We start from the raw sequence: 19,641 nt of genomic DNA on the forward strand, positions 1-19,641 counted from the left end.
TTTCGTCTCCTTGATAAACGGTAAGATGCATCACAGATTACTGCAGGAAAAAAATAACGCCTGCTAATTTGTAGCTGGAGTAGAACGTCTTGCTTTCAATAGTCACTGATGCAAATATGAAGTGGAGACCTTTTTTTTTTGTTTTTAAGAAAATCTCTTGAATGCAGTAATAGGTTTTGCTGGTGATTTTTCAGAATGAAGTGTGTGCGTGTGTGTGTGTGTGTGTGTGTGTGTGTGTGTGTGTGTTCTCTTTGGGGATAAACAAGCTGAAATGGACATCAGTATCCATATACTATACACTTGTAGTGTACAAACTTTCTTAGACTGTAGTATATCTATATAACCAAGCAAACTCTTCCCCTTCGCACATGAATTATCGTACTTGTCACACAAACACACAGACATACATTCAGAAAAGACAATAATACACACAGGCACTCGGCAAATGCAACTGACAACATTGTCAATGTTGGCACAAATCAAGCACATTGGAAGCTTCCTTACTTAACACTAAATCCAACATTAAAAAATTACTGTGGTGCATCTTGGAGGGGGGGAAAAACCAGGTGCCCCACTCAGTTTATTCACATCAGGTCTCCCAGTCTACTCATTTTATATAATTAATCAGCTTTACATCAGGTCCTTTTCTTATACCAATACGGAGCCCCTTTTAGAGTGGGAAGGAGTAAATTAAGAATTTAGCATCTCTTGTGGATGTCGGCGTTTTGTTATACTCAGCTGTAGGGTGAAAGTGGCACTTGTTTTTGTCTCGCAAATTCTCATTCTGTCTCTTACATTTCTCCCTCCAACATACAGCTGATGCTCTGCTCCAGTGTGCAGGGCTGCAGTTTGGGTTTCAGACAAGCTGCTGGTCCCTGAAGCCGCTGAAGCTCCAGGATGCTGTCTATAGCACTCTGCAGGTGCTCACTCAGACCACCTTCATCCCCCAACCCGTCTGCAACATCCAGCTTGGTTCTTTTAAGCTCTGGGGGTTGCGCATCTGGAAATGACCCCTCCGTGCTTTCAGATTTGTGCTCTGACTTGGTGCAGGCTGTCTTGTTCATGCTCACACTATCCACTGCTTGTTTCTGCTCTGAGCTCGTCTGTGTAGGACTGAACAGTATTTCCTGTTGCTCCTCTTCATTCCCTCCTCTCTTAATTAGCTGCCCGTCTAAGGTGCGTTTATGTCCAGTGGGAGTGTGTGGCTCATCGCAGGCAGAGTTGTGGATGACTTTGCGTGATCCTGACTCATGCTTGATGGTAAGGCGCAGCGCCCCCCTGCTCCTCGAGCAATACGTTTTAAGACCTGGGGGTCTGTCTGAGTGTAGCGCCCATGCAGGGGGTGACGGGGGACTTGCTGAGGCATTAGGGTGGCGTGGAGGCAGCATGCCACGGTGCCATGATGCTTTACGCAAGGACATCAAGAAGGACTCTGTTAAATGAGTCACATATGGTTACATTTCACCAAACTCCAATTTGCCTTAACTGTCATTTATTAAGTAGTTTCCATGAATCCAGTCATGATTGTATTATGTGAAAGATTTGTGATTATTTTGCTGGTAAAGAACACCTCCAGTGCTGTAGAAGATATTATGAAGTGAAATTTAATTTACACTTTTGGCTCTATACCTTTTTAAAAGTACATCACAGTGTATTTGAATTCTCAAATCTGATTGGTCAGAAAATGAGTATTAATTTTTATATAATGCCACAGCTCAGACAGTAGTTCTGGCTGGAACATGAGTTTTATGTTTGGGTGCTAGTTCTACAACCCCAGTTCCAAAAAACTTGATGTGTAAACTGTAAATAAAACAATGCAATAATTTGCAAATCACGGAAACCTTACATTTCATTGAAAATCATACAAAACCTATTAAATTTTCAAACTGAGAATTTTTTTTTTTTTTAAGTGAATATGCTCATTTTGAATTCGATGTCCGTAACATGTTTCAGAAAAGTTGGAGCATGGGCAAAAAAAGACTGAAAAAGTTGTGTAATGCTTTAAAAAAAAAACAACCTAATTTGGTTAATTGGCAACAGGTCACTAAGGCTACGTTTACATTACGTCGAATCAGCGGATCATCAGATTAACGTTCTTAAAACGATTCGCATTTACACTAAAACTGTTAGCCGTGCACACAGCAACACCAATACACGGATACGCTCGGCTCCGCAGGCATCCTGCGCTCCAAATCACTCCGCCCTGAACAGTGAGTGCCCTCTGGAGGGTGCGCACTCCGGCCCTGCGCAGCTCACACAGCGCGCGAGTGAAGTGAACAAGCCACGATTCGGGACTGAGCCGCTGTGTGTGAGATCCCAGCGCATATCACTTACTACTTGCAAGTGGAAGGATGGCAAGCCTAAAGACAATCATAACTACATAATGGGCAGTATTTGCATCAGTATTTGCAGTATTTTCATACTTTTATACTCTAATGAAAGGTGATACAAGGCGGAAGTCCGCGCCGTTTTTCAGCAGTCGCGTCACATGACCAACGCCAGTGAATCAGGAAGGTGGATGTCACAGTGACGTTGTCCAATGAGGACGCCAGCTAGAGCTCAGCACAGCGTATTCGCGTATCTCAATGTTTACACAGCACTGGACCAGATACGATCTAGATTGAATACGTGGACGCTGGCGGATTCCCGTTTCCCGGCTTTTCCAGGTGGTTTAATGTAAATGGACAGTGCATCCGCGAAGAAAACGAGACAGATACGGTCTAATGTAAATGTAGCCTAAGATGATTGGGTATAAAAAGAGCATCCTAGAGAGGCGGAGTCTCTCAGAAGTAAAGATGGGGAGGGGTTCACTGCTCTGTGAAATACTGCGTGGGCAAATAGTGCAACAATTTAAGAATAACTTTCCTCAGTATAAAACTGCAAAGAATTTGGGGATCACATCATCTATGGTACATAATATCCTTAGGAGATTCAGAGAATCTGGAGAAATCTCTGTATGCAAGAGACAAGGCTGAAAACTGACATTGGATGCCTGTGATCTTCAGGTGACACTGCATTAAAAGCAGACACGTGTCTGTAGTAGAAATTACTGTAGGGGCTCAGGAACACTTCAGAAAACCATCGTCTGTGAAAACATCACTGCATCCACAAATGTGAGGTAAAGCCAGATATAAACAATATCCAGAAACGCCGCCACCTTCTCTGGGCCTGAGCTCTTTTATGATAGACTGAGGCAAAGTGGAAAATTGTCCCGAAGTCTGACAAATCAGAAGTAAAAATTATCTTTAGAAATCATGGACGCCACATCTTCCAAGCTAAAGAGGAGAGGGACCATCCGGCTTATCAGTGCATAGTTTAAAAGCCAGCATCTGTGATGGTATGAGGGTGCATTAGTGCACATGACATGGGTAACTTGTACATCTGGGATGGTATCATTAATGCTGAATGATATACAGTGGCATGCAAAGGTTTGGGCACCCTTACTGAAAATGTTACTGTGAATAGTTAAGTGAGCAGAAGATGAACTGATCACCAAAAGGCATAAAGGTAAAGACAACACATTTCAGCATTTTCTGTAAGATTTTGTTTTTTTTTGTTTGTTTGTTTGTTTTGTACAATTGGAGAGTGAAAAAAGAAAAGGAACACCATGCGAAAGTTTGGGCACCCCAATACAATTGAGTTCTCAGGTAACTTTTACCAAGGTTCCAGACCTTAATTAGCTTATTGAGCTGTGGCTTGTTCAAATTCTTCGTTAGGAAAGGTCAGATGATGCAGATTTCAAAGCTGTACAAATTCTCTGACTCCTCAAACTTGTCCCTAAAATCAACAGCCATGGGCTCCTCTAAGCAACTCCCTCACATTCTGAATAATAAAATAATTGATGCTCACAAAGCAGAAGAAGGCTACAAGAACGCAGCAAAGTGTTTTCAGGTAGCTGTTTCCTCAGATTGTAATGTTATTAAGAAATGGCAGTTAACAGAAACAGTGGAGATCAAGGTGAGGTCTGGAAGATGAAGAAAACTTTCTGAAAGGACTGCTCATTGGATTGCTAGAAAGGCAAATAAAAACCCCTGTTTGACTGCAAAAGACCTTCAGAAAGATTTAGCAGACCCTGGAGTGGTGGTGCACTGTTCTACTATGCAGCGACACCTGAACAAATATGACCTTCATGGAAGAGTCATCAGAAGAAAACCGTTCCTGCATCCTAGCCACAAAATTCAGCGTCTGAAGTTTGCAAATGAACATCTAAATAAGCCTGATGCATTTTGGAAACAAGTCCTGTGGACTGATGAAATCACAATAGAACTTTTTGGCCACAATGTACAAAGGTATGTTTGGAGAGAAAAAAGGGTGCCAAATTCCAGGAAAAGAACACCTCTCCAACTCTGAAGCATAGGTGCGGATCAATCATGTTTTGGGGTTGTGTTGCAGCCAGTGGCACAGGGCACATTTCACTGGTCGAGGGAAGCATGGATTCGAATAAATACCAGCAAATTCTGGAAGCAAACATCACACCATCTGTAAAAAAAAGTTGAAGTTAAAAAGAGGACGGGTCCTACAATAAGACGATGATCCAAAACACACCTCAAAATCTACAATGGAATACCTCAAGAGGCACAAGCTGAAGGTTTTGCCGTGGCCCTCACAGTCCCCTGACCTAAACATCATTGAAAATCTGTGGATAGATCTCAAAAGAGCAGTGCATGCAAGACAGCCTAGGAAATTTGTAGAACTGGAAGCCTTTTGCAAGGACGAATGTGTGAAAATCCCCCAGGTAAGAACTGAAAGATTATTAGCTGGCTACAAAAAGTGTTTACAAGCTGTGATACTTGCCAAAGGGGGTGTTACTAGGTACTAACCATGCAGGGTGCCCAAACTTTTGCTTCGGGCCCTTTTCCTTTTGTCATTTTGAAAATGTAAAAGATGAAAATAAACTTGTTTTTGCTTAAAATATAAAGGGAATGAGTCATCTTTAACTTTATGCCTTTTGACGATCGTTTCATCTTCAACTTGCTTAACTGTTCACAGCAGTTTTGACCAGGGGTGCCCAAACTTTTGCATACCACTGTATACATGTTTCAGAGCAATATGCTGCCATCCAGACAAAATCTTCAGGGAAGGCCTTCCTTCTTTCAGCAAGACAATGCCAAACCGCTTTCTGCACATATTAAATCTGCATGGCTCTGTAATAAGAGTCTGGGTGTTAAACTGGCCTGCCTGCAGTCCAGACCTGTCTCCCATTTAAAACATTTGGTGCATTATGAAGTGCAAAATATGACGAAGGAGACTCTGAACTGTTGAGCAACTGAAACTGTATATCGGGCAAGAATAGGACAACGTTTCTCTTTCAAAACTACAGTAACTGGTCTCCTCAGTTCCCAAACGTTTAGTGTGCGTCATTAAAAGTAGACGTGATGCAACACAGTGGTAAACACGCCCCGTCCCAACTTTTTTGAAACATGTTGCTGACATCAAATTCAAAATGAGTGCATATTTAAAAAAAATAAAATTTCAACATTTGATATTGACTTTGTGTTCTTTTCAATGAAATATAGGGTTTCCATTATTTGCAAAGTATCACATTGTGTTTTTATTTCCAGTTTATACAGCATCCCAACTTTTTGGAAGTGGGGTTGTAACATGATTTGTTTCTATAGTAGCAGCTCATTCACAGGCTCTTGTATGGCAGAAGCTGGATATAATCTAATAAACAGCTGGAAAATGTGCATCAAAGAAAAAAATGTATAATTGTTGTGGTGTTTGGTTTTTTTGTTAGGAGACATTTTAACATTTTATGGAACGAGTTCTGGGTGTCTGTGGCTTGAAATGCTCAAGCTCCTTTCCTCGAATGGGATTGTCTTCTTGACGTGCCATGCTTTTCCCAGTTTCTCAATAAAAGGACACTATGCAGTTTTTTGAGCGCGAGAAGAGATGCTGCTGAGGAAATGACTGGCTATAACGCAAGTGATAACAGGAAAGAACTTGTTTCATTTATATTCATCATATTAAATCTCTTCTATAAACTAACTTTTAAATGCACAACATTCATGACGTAACTCCTTGTAATATATTATGATTTCTTTAACTGCTCACAGGGATGCATGGTGGAAGTGGGAAAAGGCTGTTACTAAAAATTGTTTGTGGTGGACAAGGAATAATTAAGATTTTTTTTCAAGGTGTTATTCACAGGGAAACTCTGGTATTTGTTTTTAACTTGAGGCCATATTTTTCCATCTTTTTAGGTCCAAATTTTTACCTGGGGGGAGACTGAAATTAGTCGAGTTTAAATGTTATAACCGGCAACCACAAAAGTTATACCTACGATGTAATCCCATGGGGCAAACATCCGCATCAATGTAAAGTAAACCACTTGTTTTTGCCACTGACAGGCTCAGAATGTTATAAGTGTCTGAGAATATGGAAAGGATCCCTACAGAGATGCACCAGTGTCTGTTTACTTCAATAACTCTTTAAAAAAAAAAAAAAAACTATAGAAAACGATTGTTTTTACCTTTCTCTAGCATTGTAGTACTTGACCTCGGTCTCTTGAGCCCTCTTTTTACAGGTCTCGGTCTTCTCAGAATCAACCAAATTTTACTCCGTATTGTCTCTGTCTCAGATGTAGAGGACTCAAGACCACAACTGCAGGGATATCGCTCACTAAATTGCATGTGCACTGTCTGATTTATTTAACGCTATTACTGTGATTTTAAAATTTCCTGCTTCAAAAGCAGCCAATAACGTGACTCCTTGCTAATTTGAATTTTTTGTTGCTATTACTGGCTGTCTGCCTTCCATACTGCCCTTCACATACACTGGTCTGGTCCTGGACTTGACTTGGTGTTGGTTTAGGTGGTCTCTGATGTAGCATCCCATTCAGTGCCTGTAGTCAATTATCACATGGGGATGTACAGTGTCTTGCAAAAGTATTCGTCCCCCTTGGTGTTTGTCCTGTTTTGTCGCATTACAAGCTGGAATTAAAATGGATTTTTTTTTTTTTGGGGGGGGGGATTAGTACCATTTGATTTACACAACATGGCTACCACTTTAAAGGTGAACTGTAGGTGGTAGAAATGGGCAACTGGACTTGCTTGAAGATTCTTTTCAAGAATCTTCAAGCAAGTCCAGTTGCCCATTTCTACCACCCACAGTTTACTATGACCTGGATGATTGAGAATCTTCAGACACTTTAAAGGTGCACTTTTTTTTTTAAAATTGTGACAAGATGAAAAAAAACAAAAATCTGGAGTGTGCATAAGTATTATGCAATACTTTACAGAGCCACCTTTTGCTACAATTACAGCTGCAAGTCTCTTAGGGTCTCTCTCTATAAGCTTGGCACATCTAGCCACTGGGATTTTTGCCCATTCCTCAAGGCAAAACTGCTCCAGCTCCTTCAAGTTAGATGGGTTGCATTGATGTACAGCAATCTTCAAGTTCTGCCACAGATTCTCAGTTGGATTGAGGTCTGGGCTTTGACTAGGCCATTCTAAGACATTTAAATGTTTCCCTTTAAACCACTCCAGTGTAGCTTTAGCAGCAAGTTTAGAGTCATTGTCCTGCTGGAGCGTGAACCTTCGGCCCAGTCTCAAACCTCTAGCTGACTCAAGCAGGTTTTCCTCCAGAATTGCCCTATATTTAATGCCATCCATCTTTCCTTCAGTCCTGATCAGCTTTCCTGTCCCTGCAGATGAAAAACATCCCCACAGCATGATGCTGCCACCACCATGCTTCATTGTAGGGATGGTGTTCTTAGGGTGTTGATTTTGCGCCACACATGGCGTTTCCCACGATGGCCAAAAAGTTCAAATTTTGTCTCATTTGACCAGAGAATCATCTGTGTGTTTGGGGAGTCTGCCACATGCTGCTGGGCAAACGCCAAACGTGATTTTTTTTTTTTTTAATATATATTTATTTATTTTTAAGCAATGACTTTTTTTTTTCTGGCCACTCTTCCATAAAGCCCCACTCTGTGGAGTGTGTGGCTTAAAGTGGTCCTATGGACAGATACTCCCATCTCCACTGTGGATCTTTGCAGTTCAGCGTTATCGTTGGTGTCTTTGTTGCATCTCTGATTAATGCCCTCCTTGCCTGGTCTGAGTTTTGGTGGGCAGCCTTCTTTTGTCAGGTTTGTAGTGGTTCTTTCCATTTTGCTATAATGGATTTAATGGTGCTCCCTGGGATAGTCAAAGTTTGGGATTTTTTTTATAACCCAACCCTGATCTATACTTCTCCACAACTTTGTCTCTGACCTGTTTGGAGCGCTCCTTGGTTTTCATGTTTGCTTAGTAGTGTTGCAGGGTCAGGGTCCTTCCAGACCAGGTTAATTTATACAGACATCATGTGACACTTTGATTGTGCACAGGTGGATCTTAATCAACTAATTATGTGACTTGTGAAGTGAATTGGTTGGACCAGCTCTTATTTAGGGGTTTCATACGAAAGGGGGTGAATACTTATGCACACTCCAGATTTCTGTTTTTTCATCTTAATTGTCACAATAAAAAAGTGCACCTTTAAAGTGGTAGCCATGTTGTGTAAATCAAGTAGTGCTAATCCCCCCAAAATCCATTTTAATTCCAGCTTGTAATGCAACAAAACAGGACAAATACCAAGGGGGATGAATACTTTTGCAAGGCACTGTATACTCTGACTTAAATAAATGGGGACGGCAATCTAATTCAAATGGCACCTCCATATTGTCGTAATCTGGTTAATTTTGGGGCATTTACTTTTGGAAATAGATGTCTTCTCTAATTCTACATGATGTCCTTTTAGTAAAGGTCAGAAAACAGTCCCCCCAGACAACAGTCCTTGACTACAGGCACTTAATGGGGGGCCTGCATCAGAGACTGGAAGAACCATCACTTTCTCCAGTTTCTTTAGTTATTAAGGTGGGGTTTACATTAGACCGTATCAGCGGATCATCAGATTAACGTTTTTAAAAACGATTAGCGTGCACACAGCAACGCCAATACACGATTCGCGTGCACACAGCAACGCCAATACACGGATACGCTAATCACATGACTAATTCGGCACGCAAGTTGAAATGTGTCAGTGCGGCTCATCGCTTCCTCCTCAGCGGCTGTGCTCCAAATCACTCCGCCCTGAACAGCGAGTGCCCTCTGGAGGGTGCGCACTCCGGCCCTGCGCAGCTCACAGAGCGCGCGAGTGTAGTGCACGAGCAGTGATTCGGGACTGAGCCGCTGTGCGCAAGTCACTTACCACTTGCAAGTGGAAGGATGGCAAGCCTAAAGACAATCATAACTACACAATGGGCAGTATTTGCATCAGTATTTGCAGTATTTTCATACTTTTATACTCTTTAATGAAAGGTGATACAAGGCGGAAGTCCGCGCCGTTTTTCAGCAGTCGCGTCACATGACCAACGCCAGCGAATCAGGAAGGTGGATGTCACAGTGACATTGTCCAATGACGACGCCAGCTAGAGCTCAGCACAGCGTATCCGCGTATTCTCAATGTTTACACAGCACTGGATCAGACACGATCTGGATTGAATACGTGGACGCTGGCGGATTCCCGTTTCCAGGCGTTTTAATGTAAACGGACAGTGCATCCGCGAAGAAAACGAGACAGATATGGTCTAATGTAAACTTGGCCTAAGGTAAATGGACACAGGCCTATCTCTGTAGGGATCCTTTCCATGTTGTTGGGCTTTTTTTTTTTTTTTTTTAAAGCCATTTTGTGGTTGCAGGTTCCAGCATTCTAACTCGGTACTTGACTGATTTTTGTCCCTAGTCGACATTTGGACCCAAAAAGATGAGAAAATAGAACTCCAGTTAAAAAAATACCCGAGTTTCCCTTTTTTTTTTTTTTTTGTTAAAGTACACCACTCCCTCCCCCCCAAATTACAGTAAAGTCTTCTGGTTTCTCCGTGATATGACAAGCTGTGTTAAGTTTGAAAGGGAGAAAAGTGTGAGGCTGTAGGTGAAGACAGGAGCTAGTTTCTATACAAGTTTCACATATCTAGCTATAAGGTTCTTTAATAAACATGAATCATTGACAAATTCCTATAGTAGAAGAAGAATGAAAATGTTTGCATAACGGCATATCTTGGTCATCAACTTCAGGTGGTGATGCACCACACGACCCTGTTGACTCAGTTTCTTATAAACGCAGTCATGTTTTATTCCTTACTTACAGTGGTGCTTGAAAGTTTGTGAACCCTTTAGAATTTTCTATATTTCTGCATAAATATGACTTAAAACATCAGATTTTCACACAAGTCCTAAAAGTAGGTAAAGAGAACCCAGTTAAACAAACAAGACAAAAAATATTATACTTGGTCATTTATTTAATGAAGAAAACAATCCAATATTACATATCTGTGAGTGGCAAAAGTATGTGAACCTTTGCATTCAGTATCTGGTGTGACCCCCTTGTGCAGCAATAACTGCAACTAAATGTTTCCGGTAACTGTTGATCAGTCCTGCACACCGGCTTGGAGGAATTTTAGCCCATTCCTCCATACAGAACAGCTTCAACTCTGGGATGTTGGTGGGTTTCCTCACATGAACTGCTCGCTTCAGGTCCTTCCACAACATTTCGATTGGATTAAGGTCAGGACTTTGACTTGGCCATTTCAAAACATTAACTTTATTCTTCTTTAACCATTCTTTGGTAGAATGACTTGTGTGCTTAGGGTCGTTGTCTTGCTGCATGACGCACCTTCTCTTGAGATTCAGTTCATAGACAGATGTCCTGACATTTTCCTTTAGAATTCACTGGTATAAATCAGAATTCATTGTTCCATCAATGAAGGCAAGCCATCCTGGCCCAGATGCAGCAAAACAGGCCCAAACCATGATACTATCACCACCATGTTTCACAAATGGGATAAGGTTCTTATGCTGGAATGCAGTGTTTTCCTTTCTCCAAACATAACGCTTCTCATTTAAACCAAAAAGTTCTATTTTGGTCTCATCCGTCCACAAAACATTTTTCCAATAGCCTTATGGCTTGTCCACGTGATCTTTAGCAAACTGCAGATGAGCAGCAATGTTCTTTTTGGAGAGCAGTGGCTTTCTCCTTGCAACCCTGCCATGCACACCATTGCTGTTCAGTGTTCTGCTGATGGTGGACTCATGAACATTAACGTTAGCCAATGTGAGAGAGGCCTTCAGTTGCTTAGAAGTTACCCTGGGGTCCTTTGTGACCTCGCCGACTGTTATACGCTTTGTTCTTGGAGTGATCTTTGTTGGTTGACCACTCCTGGGGAGGGTAACAATGGTCTTGAATTTCCTCCATTTGTACACAATCTGTCTGACTGTGGATTGGTGGAGTCCGAACTCTTTAGAGATGGTGTTGTAACCTTTTCCAGCTTGATGAGCATCAACAACGCTTTTTCTGAGGCCCTCAGAAATCTCCTTTGTTCATGCCATGATACGCTTCCACAAACATGTGTTGTGAAGATCAGACTTTGATAGATCCCTGTTCTTTAAATAAAACAGGGTGCCCACTCACACCTTGTCATCCCATTGATTTGAAAACACCTGACTCTAATTTCACCTTCAAATTAACTGCTAATCCTAGAGGTTCACATACTTTTGCCACTCACAGATATGTAATATTGGATCATTTTCCTCAATAAATAAATGACCAAGTATAATATTTTTGTCTCATTTGTTTAACTGGATTCTCTTTATCTACTTTTAGGACTTGTGTGAAAATCTGACAATGCTTTAGGTCATATTTATGCAGAAATATAGAGAATTCTAAAGGGTTCACAAACTTTCAAGCACCACTGTATAACCCCAAGTACAGAGTACTATACCACAGCCTGTGTTATGTTCTCATGGACAAATATTACAATGTTTTAGATAACCTGACATAAAGTAGTTATATGACTTCATAATGTACAATACCAATCTATGTAAATAACTTATAAGCCTTTTAGACTTGTACTAGGCACTGTATAACGCTGTTAAAAATGTATCTATGAATATATTCATGATGCATTACAGTAAGTTCACTATTCATTATTGATATCCAATTGCTTCGGAGTCAGAATTGTATCGCATTTCTGACTCTTCAATTTAGAATTATCAAATTATTTTGCACGCCCCATAGTTAACAGCTCTATCTGCCCTGGCCAAAAATCCTAGGAAAAGATATTTTTGCCGAAGCATTAGAATTAACTGCACTCCTCAAAAGAGCAAGAACTCACCTGGATCCCCTCTTGCTCTGCGTCTCTCCTCCCCCAGTAAGAGTCGCTCAGACTGCAGGAATAACCGTTCTAACATCACCATCTCTGCTGAAGGACTTTCTTGCTGCACAGATTAATTATGAGAGTGGTTACACTGATTCACAACAAAATGCCTTAATTACTTATTTCTGGTTCCAAGCATTTCCCTAAGTGTAGTCCTTTATTTCCTATATACAGTCAGGTCTTTTTTAATATGAAGAAGGCGGGGGGTATTTTTGGGAGATCCTGGGAAAAATTCTGAACACGCTCAAAGTTTTTCCATTTAGGTAAATATATTTCTGGGTTAGTTTGGCAACATGGAAACCACAGCAATAAAGGGTACACACACTAGTGCACAGGTTTACGGAATTTTGGGATTGTCCTTAAATATAAGAGAAAACAAAAACATTTAGAAAATGGATTGTGTTTTTGCAGCATTAGAGCTGAATGCTAACGCTGAGGCATAACAGCAGTGATGTGTACATACAGTGACCTCGGTGCATAAACTCGAGGTGATGTGATTGGGTCATACAGTCTGGATACCATAAATGCTGATAATGCAGAGCAAGTTTGAATATACTACAGCTTGTGCTGGTAAAACAAGAGGAGAAAAATTTTTAAACTTGCATAAACTCTACTTTAGAGATGCATATATATAGATAGATATATATAAATATAGGAGGTGTATAAATACCAAACTGACCTGCTTTGACCGAAATAAAAAGCTGTGCAAGATCTTGCATAACTTTCATAGAATTTTATTTTGTGATTGGCCTAAAATATAAATACATTAAATCAGTAGGCCCAGTTTTCACATAAGTGAGAGAAATCTGAAGCGAATACTTGGAGCAAGGGGATACTCGTCACAAGTTTACTGAACATCGCAAGATCTCACAAAAGTTTATCATTTTTTGCCTCCATGTCCCCATACTTTTAATACAGCTATCGGTTCCTGCTTGTTCTTGGGGTGTTTTGTCTTCAGCAAACTGAAATGCCTGCTCAGTTGGATTCAGGTCATGTGATTGGCCTGGCCATTGCAGAACATTAAAAAGCAGAGTTTACTTCTTTGTCTTAAAAAGCGCAGTAATTCTTACATTGTTCACCTATAAATATCTGGAAATACTTTCAGTACTCCAGTATACAATAGACAGCTATAACTGTCAATGTCCAAATATTTATGATCTGACCATCATGACCTGAATGTGCTTGTTGAACATTCAATTCCAAAGTTGGTTCACCCTTTGCTGCTATAACAGCCTCTGTTCGTCTGGGAAGGGTTTCCTCTAGATTTTGAAACATGGCTTTGGAGATTTGCTACAAGAGCATTCGTGAACATGGGCACGGATGCCGGGTGAGGAGGTCTGACACGTGAGTGAGTGAGCGTGCATTCCGATTCATCATGGTGGTGTTCAGTGGGGTTGAGGTCAGGATTGTGTGCAGGTCACTTGATTTCTTCCACGCCAACCTTAGTACACCATGTCTTTATGGAGCTCATGGTCTGGTGTCCACATATGGAAGTACAGAACTGTGTTTACCAGTCCTGTACTTCCTGCAACTAGAGCCAGAGTTTTGCATGGCTGTGAACAATATGATCTCATCTCATCACATTATCTCTAGCCGCTTTATCCTGTCCTATAGGGTCGCAAGCAAGCTGGACCCTATTCCAGCTGACTACGGGCGAAAGGCGGGGTACACCCTGGACAAGTCGCCAGGTCATCACAGGGCAACAATATGATCCTCAATGATTAATGGCTCTAGAAAATCCTGGTTTGAGTTTTTGCTGGTGCAGTAATTATTTAACATGCTGAAAAATTCCAGACAGGGAGGTAAGCACATTTCATTAAAAGGAGAAAAAAACATGGGGGATGTGCTGACTCACCTGAGACTCTGCCAGTAAGAGCTGCCTGTATTTGTTTAGCATGTCTGTAGTACATTTCAGCAGCAGCCCTGATACATTCTCAAACTGCTTATCCACTACACAAAAACGTAAGACAAGTTCAAAAGGGGGCATGCGATACACATTTCAAAACCACTTCAGTATATTTTGCCTGCTACGTAGATAGAATGGCAAGAAACTACATTCCTGTGCAACCCAGTTCAGTCAGGTTGAGTAATTATAAGCTATAGGTGCAAGGTTGGAGGTTTATGATTGCATGCTTGGCTTCAGTCTAACCTGTCAGCAGATCAGCTTGGCTGGGTAAGGCTCTGGAGCAGGTATGATAGGGCAACAGGTGTCTCATGGCATCTTCTAGTGAAGCAAACCGAGTGCAAGTATTTGGATTAAGAACAGCGTCATAGTCTGAACAAAGCTGCTGCTTGAACCTGTGAATTGCACACACGCATGCATGAGCGATTTATTAAGCAAGTTAGAATATTTGCTATGCAACTTTGACTTAATGAACAGTTTTCATGAGGTAAAATAAATCTTGATACAAAATGCAAGGAGTTTTCATTAATTTATGTCCTCAGTACTAAGGATACTAAGAACATCTGTTGACCTCTGGTGCCGCATTGCTGGTGTGAGTCTTTCTCTTGCCTTCACGCTGACACAGGGCACCTAAAGCAGCAGGATGTGTATGAATCACTTGGACTGCTTCGGATTTCATTATTTTTAAAATACATTTGTAAATATAGTACATCATACACTGTTCATTACCATTTAAATTTACCAGATATGTCCCCAGTAATTAACAAGCCATATGAAGATCATGCATTTTCACCTGAAGTGTGGTGTGGCCATCAGAACTCTGCTGCAGATCCAGCGAGACTATTTCTTCATCATCCACTACACCAGGAACTCCGAGTTCTGATGTGAACCAAAAGAGAAGCTGTTATAACGATCTATCTTGCTAGCTGCAGTTGCATGCAAGAGTAGTCTTGTACAAGTCAGTCACACTTACTGCTGCGTTGCATGGGCTGCTGGGCTTCATTAAGGCCAGATTCCAGGGCTCCATTGAGGCCAGTAGATACTGGGATGGGTAAAAGCTGCTGCTCAGAAATGCACATCTTTTCCGGAGTTGAAGATTGACTCCTGGACAATATGGATTCTTCTTGCCCCTGCATTTTGGCACTGAGAACCAGAAATGTTGAGGAGGGTTGTCTGTCTGAAAGTGGGGGTGTAGGAAACATAGTCGAGGGAGTACTTCCAGAACACTGGGTTATGGGTGGCGAGAGTAACATGTCACCATGCTCTGACCCAGAATGCACTGGAGTGGGGATGCCTCCACATTCTGACAGCACAGAGAGAACCTCAGATGAAGTGCACACAGCCAGTACCATGGGTGATGACTCTGTCTCACTAGCTGCAGGAGAGATGTGGTTGTCCAAGGACTCAGCAGAGGCAGAAAGATTAAGTGCTTCCTGTGAGGACATGCACTGAAAATATTTATACCAGTTTTAAATCCATGCATATTCAAAATATACCCATAATAAAGCCTCATTACACTAACAGCTTGATTTACCTGTAGGGAATGGTGTATGAATGCTTGATTTGGTGGTGTATGGCCTCCTTCAATAACTTGCTGCTTTTGGGGGTGTGTAATTAGGTGTTTGGACAATAATGCGACAGGCTCAGGGGAACTGGTGCTCTCTGGTGCTGCCTGCAAAAGAGTAATGGCTGGGGAAGGCTGTGTTTGCATTTTGGCTACAGCGGCTTGCACTGAAGCTGGAGGAGACAGTGTGCCTTGCTAGAACGGGTAAACAAAGAAAAGGTAAATATTGTATAATCATACTCAGGCTTGGTATTTTATGAGCTACTTGATAAACCACAACAAAAATGAACTTACTTGTAAGATACTCTGCAGCTGTTCATTTGTTGCATTTTTATCTGCTGCGGTTCTCTCAGGCAATAGAAGTACTGGGGTCTGTGGAAGACTTAGCTGCTCCTCAGGGCCTGCTGCCATAGATCTCTGTGCCTGGGACATAAAGGGCAAGCTTTGCACCACGGATGGCCCATTCACTATTGATATGGCAGTCATATCAGGGGCAAGCACACCAGGAGTGTTGATCAAGGTGATCTGCTTCCCTAAGGCCGGAGTGTGGACAACACCGCCATGCTGTCCCTGTGCATGAGCAGAGTAGGTCCCTGCTAGCTGTGCCGGCATCTGGAAGACAGTAGGAGGCGCTGACTGAAGCTGCAAGGGTCCAGACAGGACAGCCCCCTGTCTGAGTGTGAGCTGCCCAGTTGGAGTGGTAAACATGGGGCTAAAATTCAGTTGCCTGGGGCGTACTGTTACAATCTGTGAGCCATCAACAATCTGTCCTGCCAGAGGGGCTGCGCTTGGCATGTGATTGTGTGTCGTGCTGAGCAGTGGCCTAGAGACACTTGAAGACTGGTTTACAGAGCCTTGACTAGGCAATATAAAGTGGCTTTGGCCCTGAAAGAAACTCTGGGGCTGAATGACAATTGAGCCTCCCTGGTTGACTAGCTGGAGGCTCACAGGCTTGTTGAGTGTGGTTGTAGACTGTGATGGCAGAGGCTGCCTGGGGCCCACAGGAGAAGACAACAGGATATTTTGTGATGCAGCTGGAGGGATGAAGGCAAGTCCTGGAGATGATTTCTGCTCTGATGGTTTTGGACTTATCTGCACCAATCTAGGCTGGATGTTGACTGGTAGCTTGGGTTGGATGGGCAGAGGGGTCCTTTGCAATATAATCTCTGGGGGTGCTGTTGTCCTAACAGCAGGGCTCAGTGCAAGGCCTGGTAGGGTTTTGTGGATGATCATGTTGGAATTCTGTGCACGACTCAGGCAGAAGGATGTGTCAGGTGTGGGAGGTGCAGGAAATACGTTTCCAGGTAGCAGCCCCATTAATTGGGGTGGTACAGGTTTGAGTGAAGGGCAACCTGGTCCTACAGCTAACAGGGATGGCTGAGGAGGCTCCACTGCAACTTGTGTGTCCCTGGGCAATGTTGTAACCCCAGAGATGCTCAGTGGTTTAGACATATATGGAGGTGAAGGTGGGGGTACACCAGATGGGTAGAGAGAGAGCGCATCACTAGACTGGGCAAGACCTGCCTCTAAAGCAAGTGTGTGCTCAGTGATGTCAGCCTCTTGGAGACTCTGTTGTAGGATGTCACATGTCTCCTCCTCCTTTTCCTGTTGCTGTGGCACTTCTGCCTCACCTTGTGGAGGTTCGCATACCTCTTCAGAATCCTCTCCTCCTGATGGTGAGGCCAGCAAGGCCTCATCCAGAAAGGAGAGATCCACACAGCCTGATATAGTTGTGTCATGAGAACCAGCATCATCTGCCAACAAAGAGACAGGGCTCTGGAGAGAGAAAAGAAAGAACAATTAGTGAGTTGAGAAATGCAGATCTATCAGAGAGAGAAAATAGAAGCCAACTCTTAAAACCATCAGACCACTGTCATTAACAGTAATGTCCAAATTAACAGCTGGTGAATTTAGAAAAATAGGGAGACGTGCAGGTGATGGTGATCTAAAGTAGAGATAAAATCTTCTCCATCTACTATTGCGTCATTAGGGACAGAGGCCCAGACTTACCGGTGTGTCTGTGAACAGGGACGGCTCCCCAGAGGAAGAATTAATGAGCAGGTCTCCACTTAGCAGCTGCTTGAAAAGATAGGGGAGAAGATGAGAAATTGTAGGGAGGGCTTTCAGAAGTCTCCAAAATTTCTCTCCCATGTACAAACACAGACAGTTTACAAACATAGTTTAGAATGGTTGACTCTTACTATTACGTGTGATTATTCAATACTGTTTAATTAATGTTTAATAATCTATATGATCACGCTTTTTACAAGATTAATAATTTGATTCTAAATGATGTAACATGTAGAACGACACTACTTATTTAATGTATACTTCAGTTACAGTTTGTATTGCGTGAGGATATAGAAGAAGATATAGTGAACCTCTTTTGTCCCATGAAGGAAGTCATTCAGGGCTTGTGGGTCACTAGTAAGACAAAAACAAATCCATGAAACATCTAAGACAAAGAGCAAATGACTTTACGTTTCCTTTGTGACCAGTGGTCGAAGCTTGATAACAATTCTCATAATCTCTGAGCAAGGACAGACTGATAGAACTTACCACAACACATCAAGTAAACATGTGCCATCTTCATCCTCCATTTCAACTGAGGCACATGAAAGATACAAGTGAGGTAGCATAAAACAACTGTTACAAACATCATCATGTGACAACTTCTGTGATGTAGAATACATTTGGAGGAATATCTATATTTCGGTCCTGTTACAGCAAACCAATATTCATTGTGCAGCTGGTTTATACCGGTATGTGCCAGCATAAGCAACAATCACTGCACATACTTGTTGGAGCATTAACATTTCCAACCAGCTAGCTACAACTGCAGGCCAAAGGTTTACATACACCTAGGTTAAAGGGATAGTTCGGGATTTTTGACATGAATCTGTATGGCATCCCCATCAACAGTGTCGTGCAAACACACTGACTTACCCCTGACAGCATCCTGTGAGTCCAGTTCTTGTCCAGTTTTGGTCCAGACGAAAGTAGTCCGGCAAGTTTGTTGGGGTCATGAAAGTAAAACGTTTTTCGTCTCAAAACAGTATGTGTTCAAAAGAGTGATATATTTGCATCACAAAACCGTTGCCAAATAAAAAGTCAGACCCCGAAATCGCTTGGCACTATTTTCTCTCCCTTCTTATCACTGCGCGCTGCCGCCAGGTGACAGCGAAACGCAGACCCACTAAGCTGGTGGGAGACCAAGGCTGCACTCTATCCACGGCTTACACACGTCATGGCACGGAGGATGTGTATAGTGGCAGCATCTGTCCCCCCAGAGAGGATCTTTTCAAAAGCAGGACAGATTATAACTGAGAGGAGAAATAGAATCAGAATTAACTAGTTAATTGCAGCAATTAAAGGAATAGGTAGGAAAAGGAAGGCGCAAAGACACCGCGCAGCGCCTGAAAACGGGTTTTCAGGCGCTGCGCACCCATTTTCAGGCGCTGCGCGGTGTCTTTGCGCCTGCAGCGGTGCTTTGCCTGTGCTGTGGCTGAGAATAGTTCCAGATATAAATTGGTCTAGTAAATCCCTTCGTGTTAATTTGCATTGATATGTGTACTCGAGGGCGGCACGGTGGTGTAGTGGTTAGCGCTGTCGCCTCACAGCAAGAAGGTCCTGGGTTCGAGCCCCGGGGCCGGCGAGGGCCTTTCTGTGTGGAGTTTGCATGTTCTCCCCGTGTCCGCGTGGGTTTCCTCCGGGTGCTCCGGTTTCCCCCACAGTCCAAAGACATGCAGGTTAGGTTAACTGGTGACTAAATTGACCGTAGGTGTGAATGTGAGTGTGAATGGTTGTCTGTGTCTATGTGTCAGCCCTGTGATGACCTGGCGACTTGTCCAGGGTGTACCCCGCCTTTCGCCCGTAGTCAGCTGGGATAGGCTCCAGCTTGCCTGCGACCCTGTAGAACAGGATAAAGCAGCTAGAGATAATGAGATGAGATGTGTACTCGATGTGAATGTACAAGTCATG

The 19,641-nt window shown here is 42.5% G+C and overlaps 1 protein-coding gene across 1 annotated transcript; it reads right to left on the bottom strand.

Moving 5' to 3' along the window:
• Nucleotides 1-791: 791 nt before the first annotated feature.
• si:ch211-168d23.3 (BRD4-interacting chromatin-remodeling complex-associated protein) lies at nt 792-18,260 on the bottom strand. The gene is made up of 12 exons (XM_060934338.1): nt 18,220-18,260; nt 18,042-18,084; nt 17,671-17,736; nt 15,955-17,436; nt 15,631-15,855; nt 15,070-15,529; nt 14,880-14,975; nt 14,668-14,728; nt 14,343-14,491; nt 14,049-14,143; nt 12,152-12,254; nt 792-1,432 (listed from the first exon to the last, which is right to left on the bottom strand). Exons 1-12 carry the CDS (start codon nt 18,258-18,260, stop codon nt 792-794), a joined length of 3,462 nt encoding a protein of 1,153 aa, XP_060790321.1.
• Between the last annotated feature and the right edge of the window lie 1,381 nt (nt 18,261-19,641).

The sequence above is a fragment of the Neoarius graeffei genome, chromosome 11 (genome assembly GCF_027579695.1).
Source record: "Neoarius graeffei isolate fNeoGra1 chromosome 11, fNeoGra1.pri, whole genome shotgun sequence".
NCBI lineage: Eukaryota > Metazoa > Chordata > Actinopteri > Siluriformes > Ariidae > Neoarius > Neoarius graeffei.

Excerpts from the sequence above, each read along its gene's own strand:
- si:ch211-168d23.3 (XM_060934338.1), bottom strand. The coding sequence starts at position 18,260 with ATGGAGGATGAAGATGGCACATGTTTACTTGATGTGTTGTG. Across the intron at positions 18,085-18,219 it reads TGTTTACTTGATGTGTTGTG|TGACCCACAAGCCCTGAATG; the intron begins GTAAGTTCTATC and ends TTGTCTTACTAG. Across the intron at positions 17,437-17,670 it reads CCCTGTTCACAGACACACCG|AGCCCTGTCTCTTTGTTGGC; the intron begins GTAAGTCTGGGC and ends TTCTCTCTCCAG.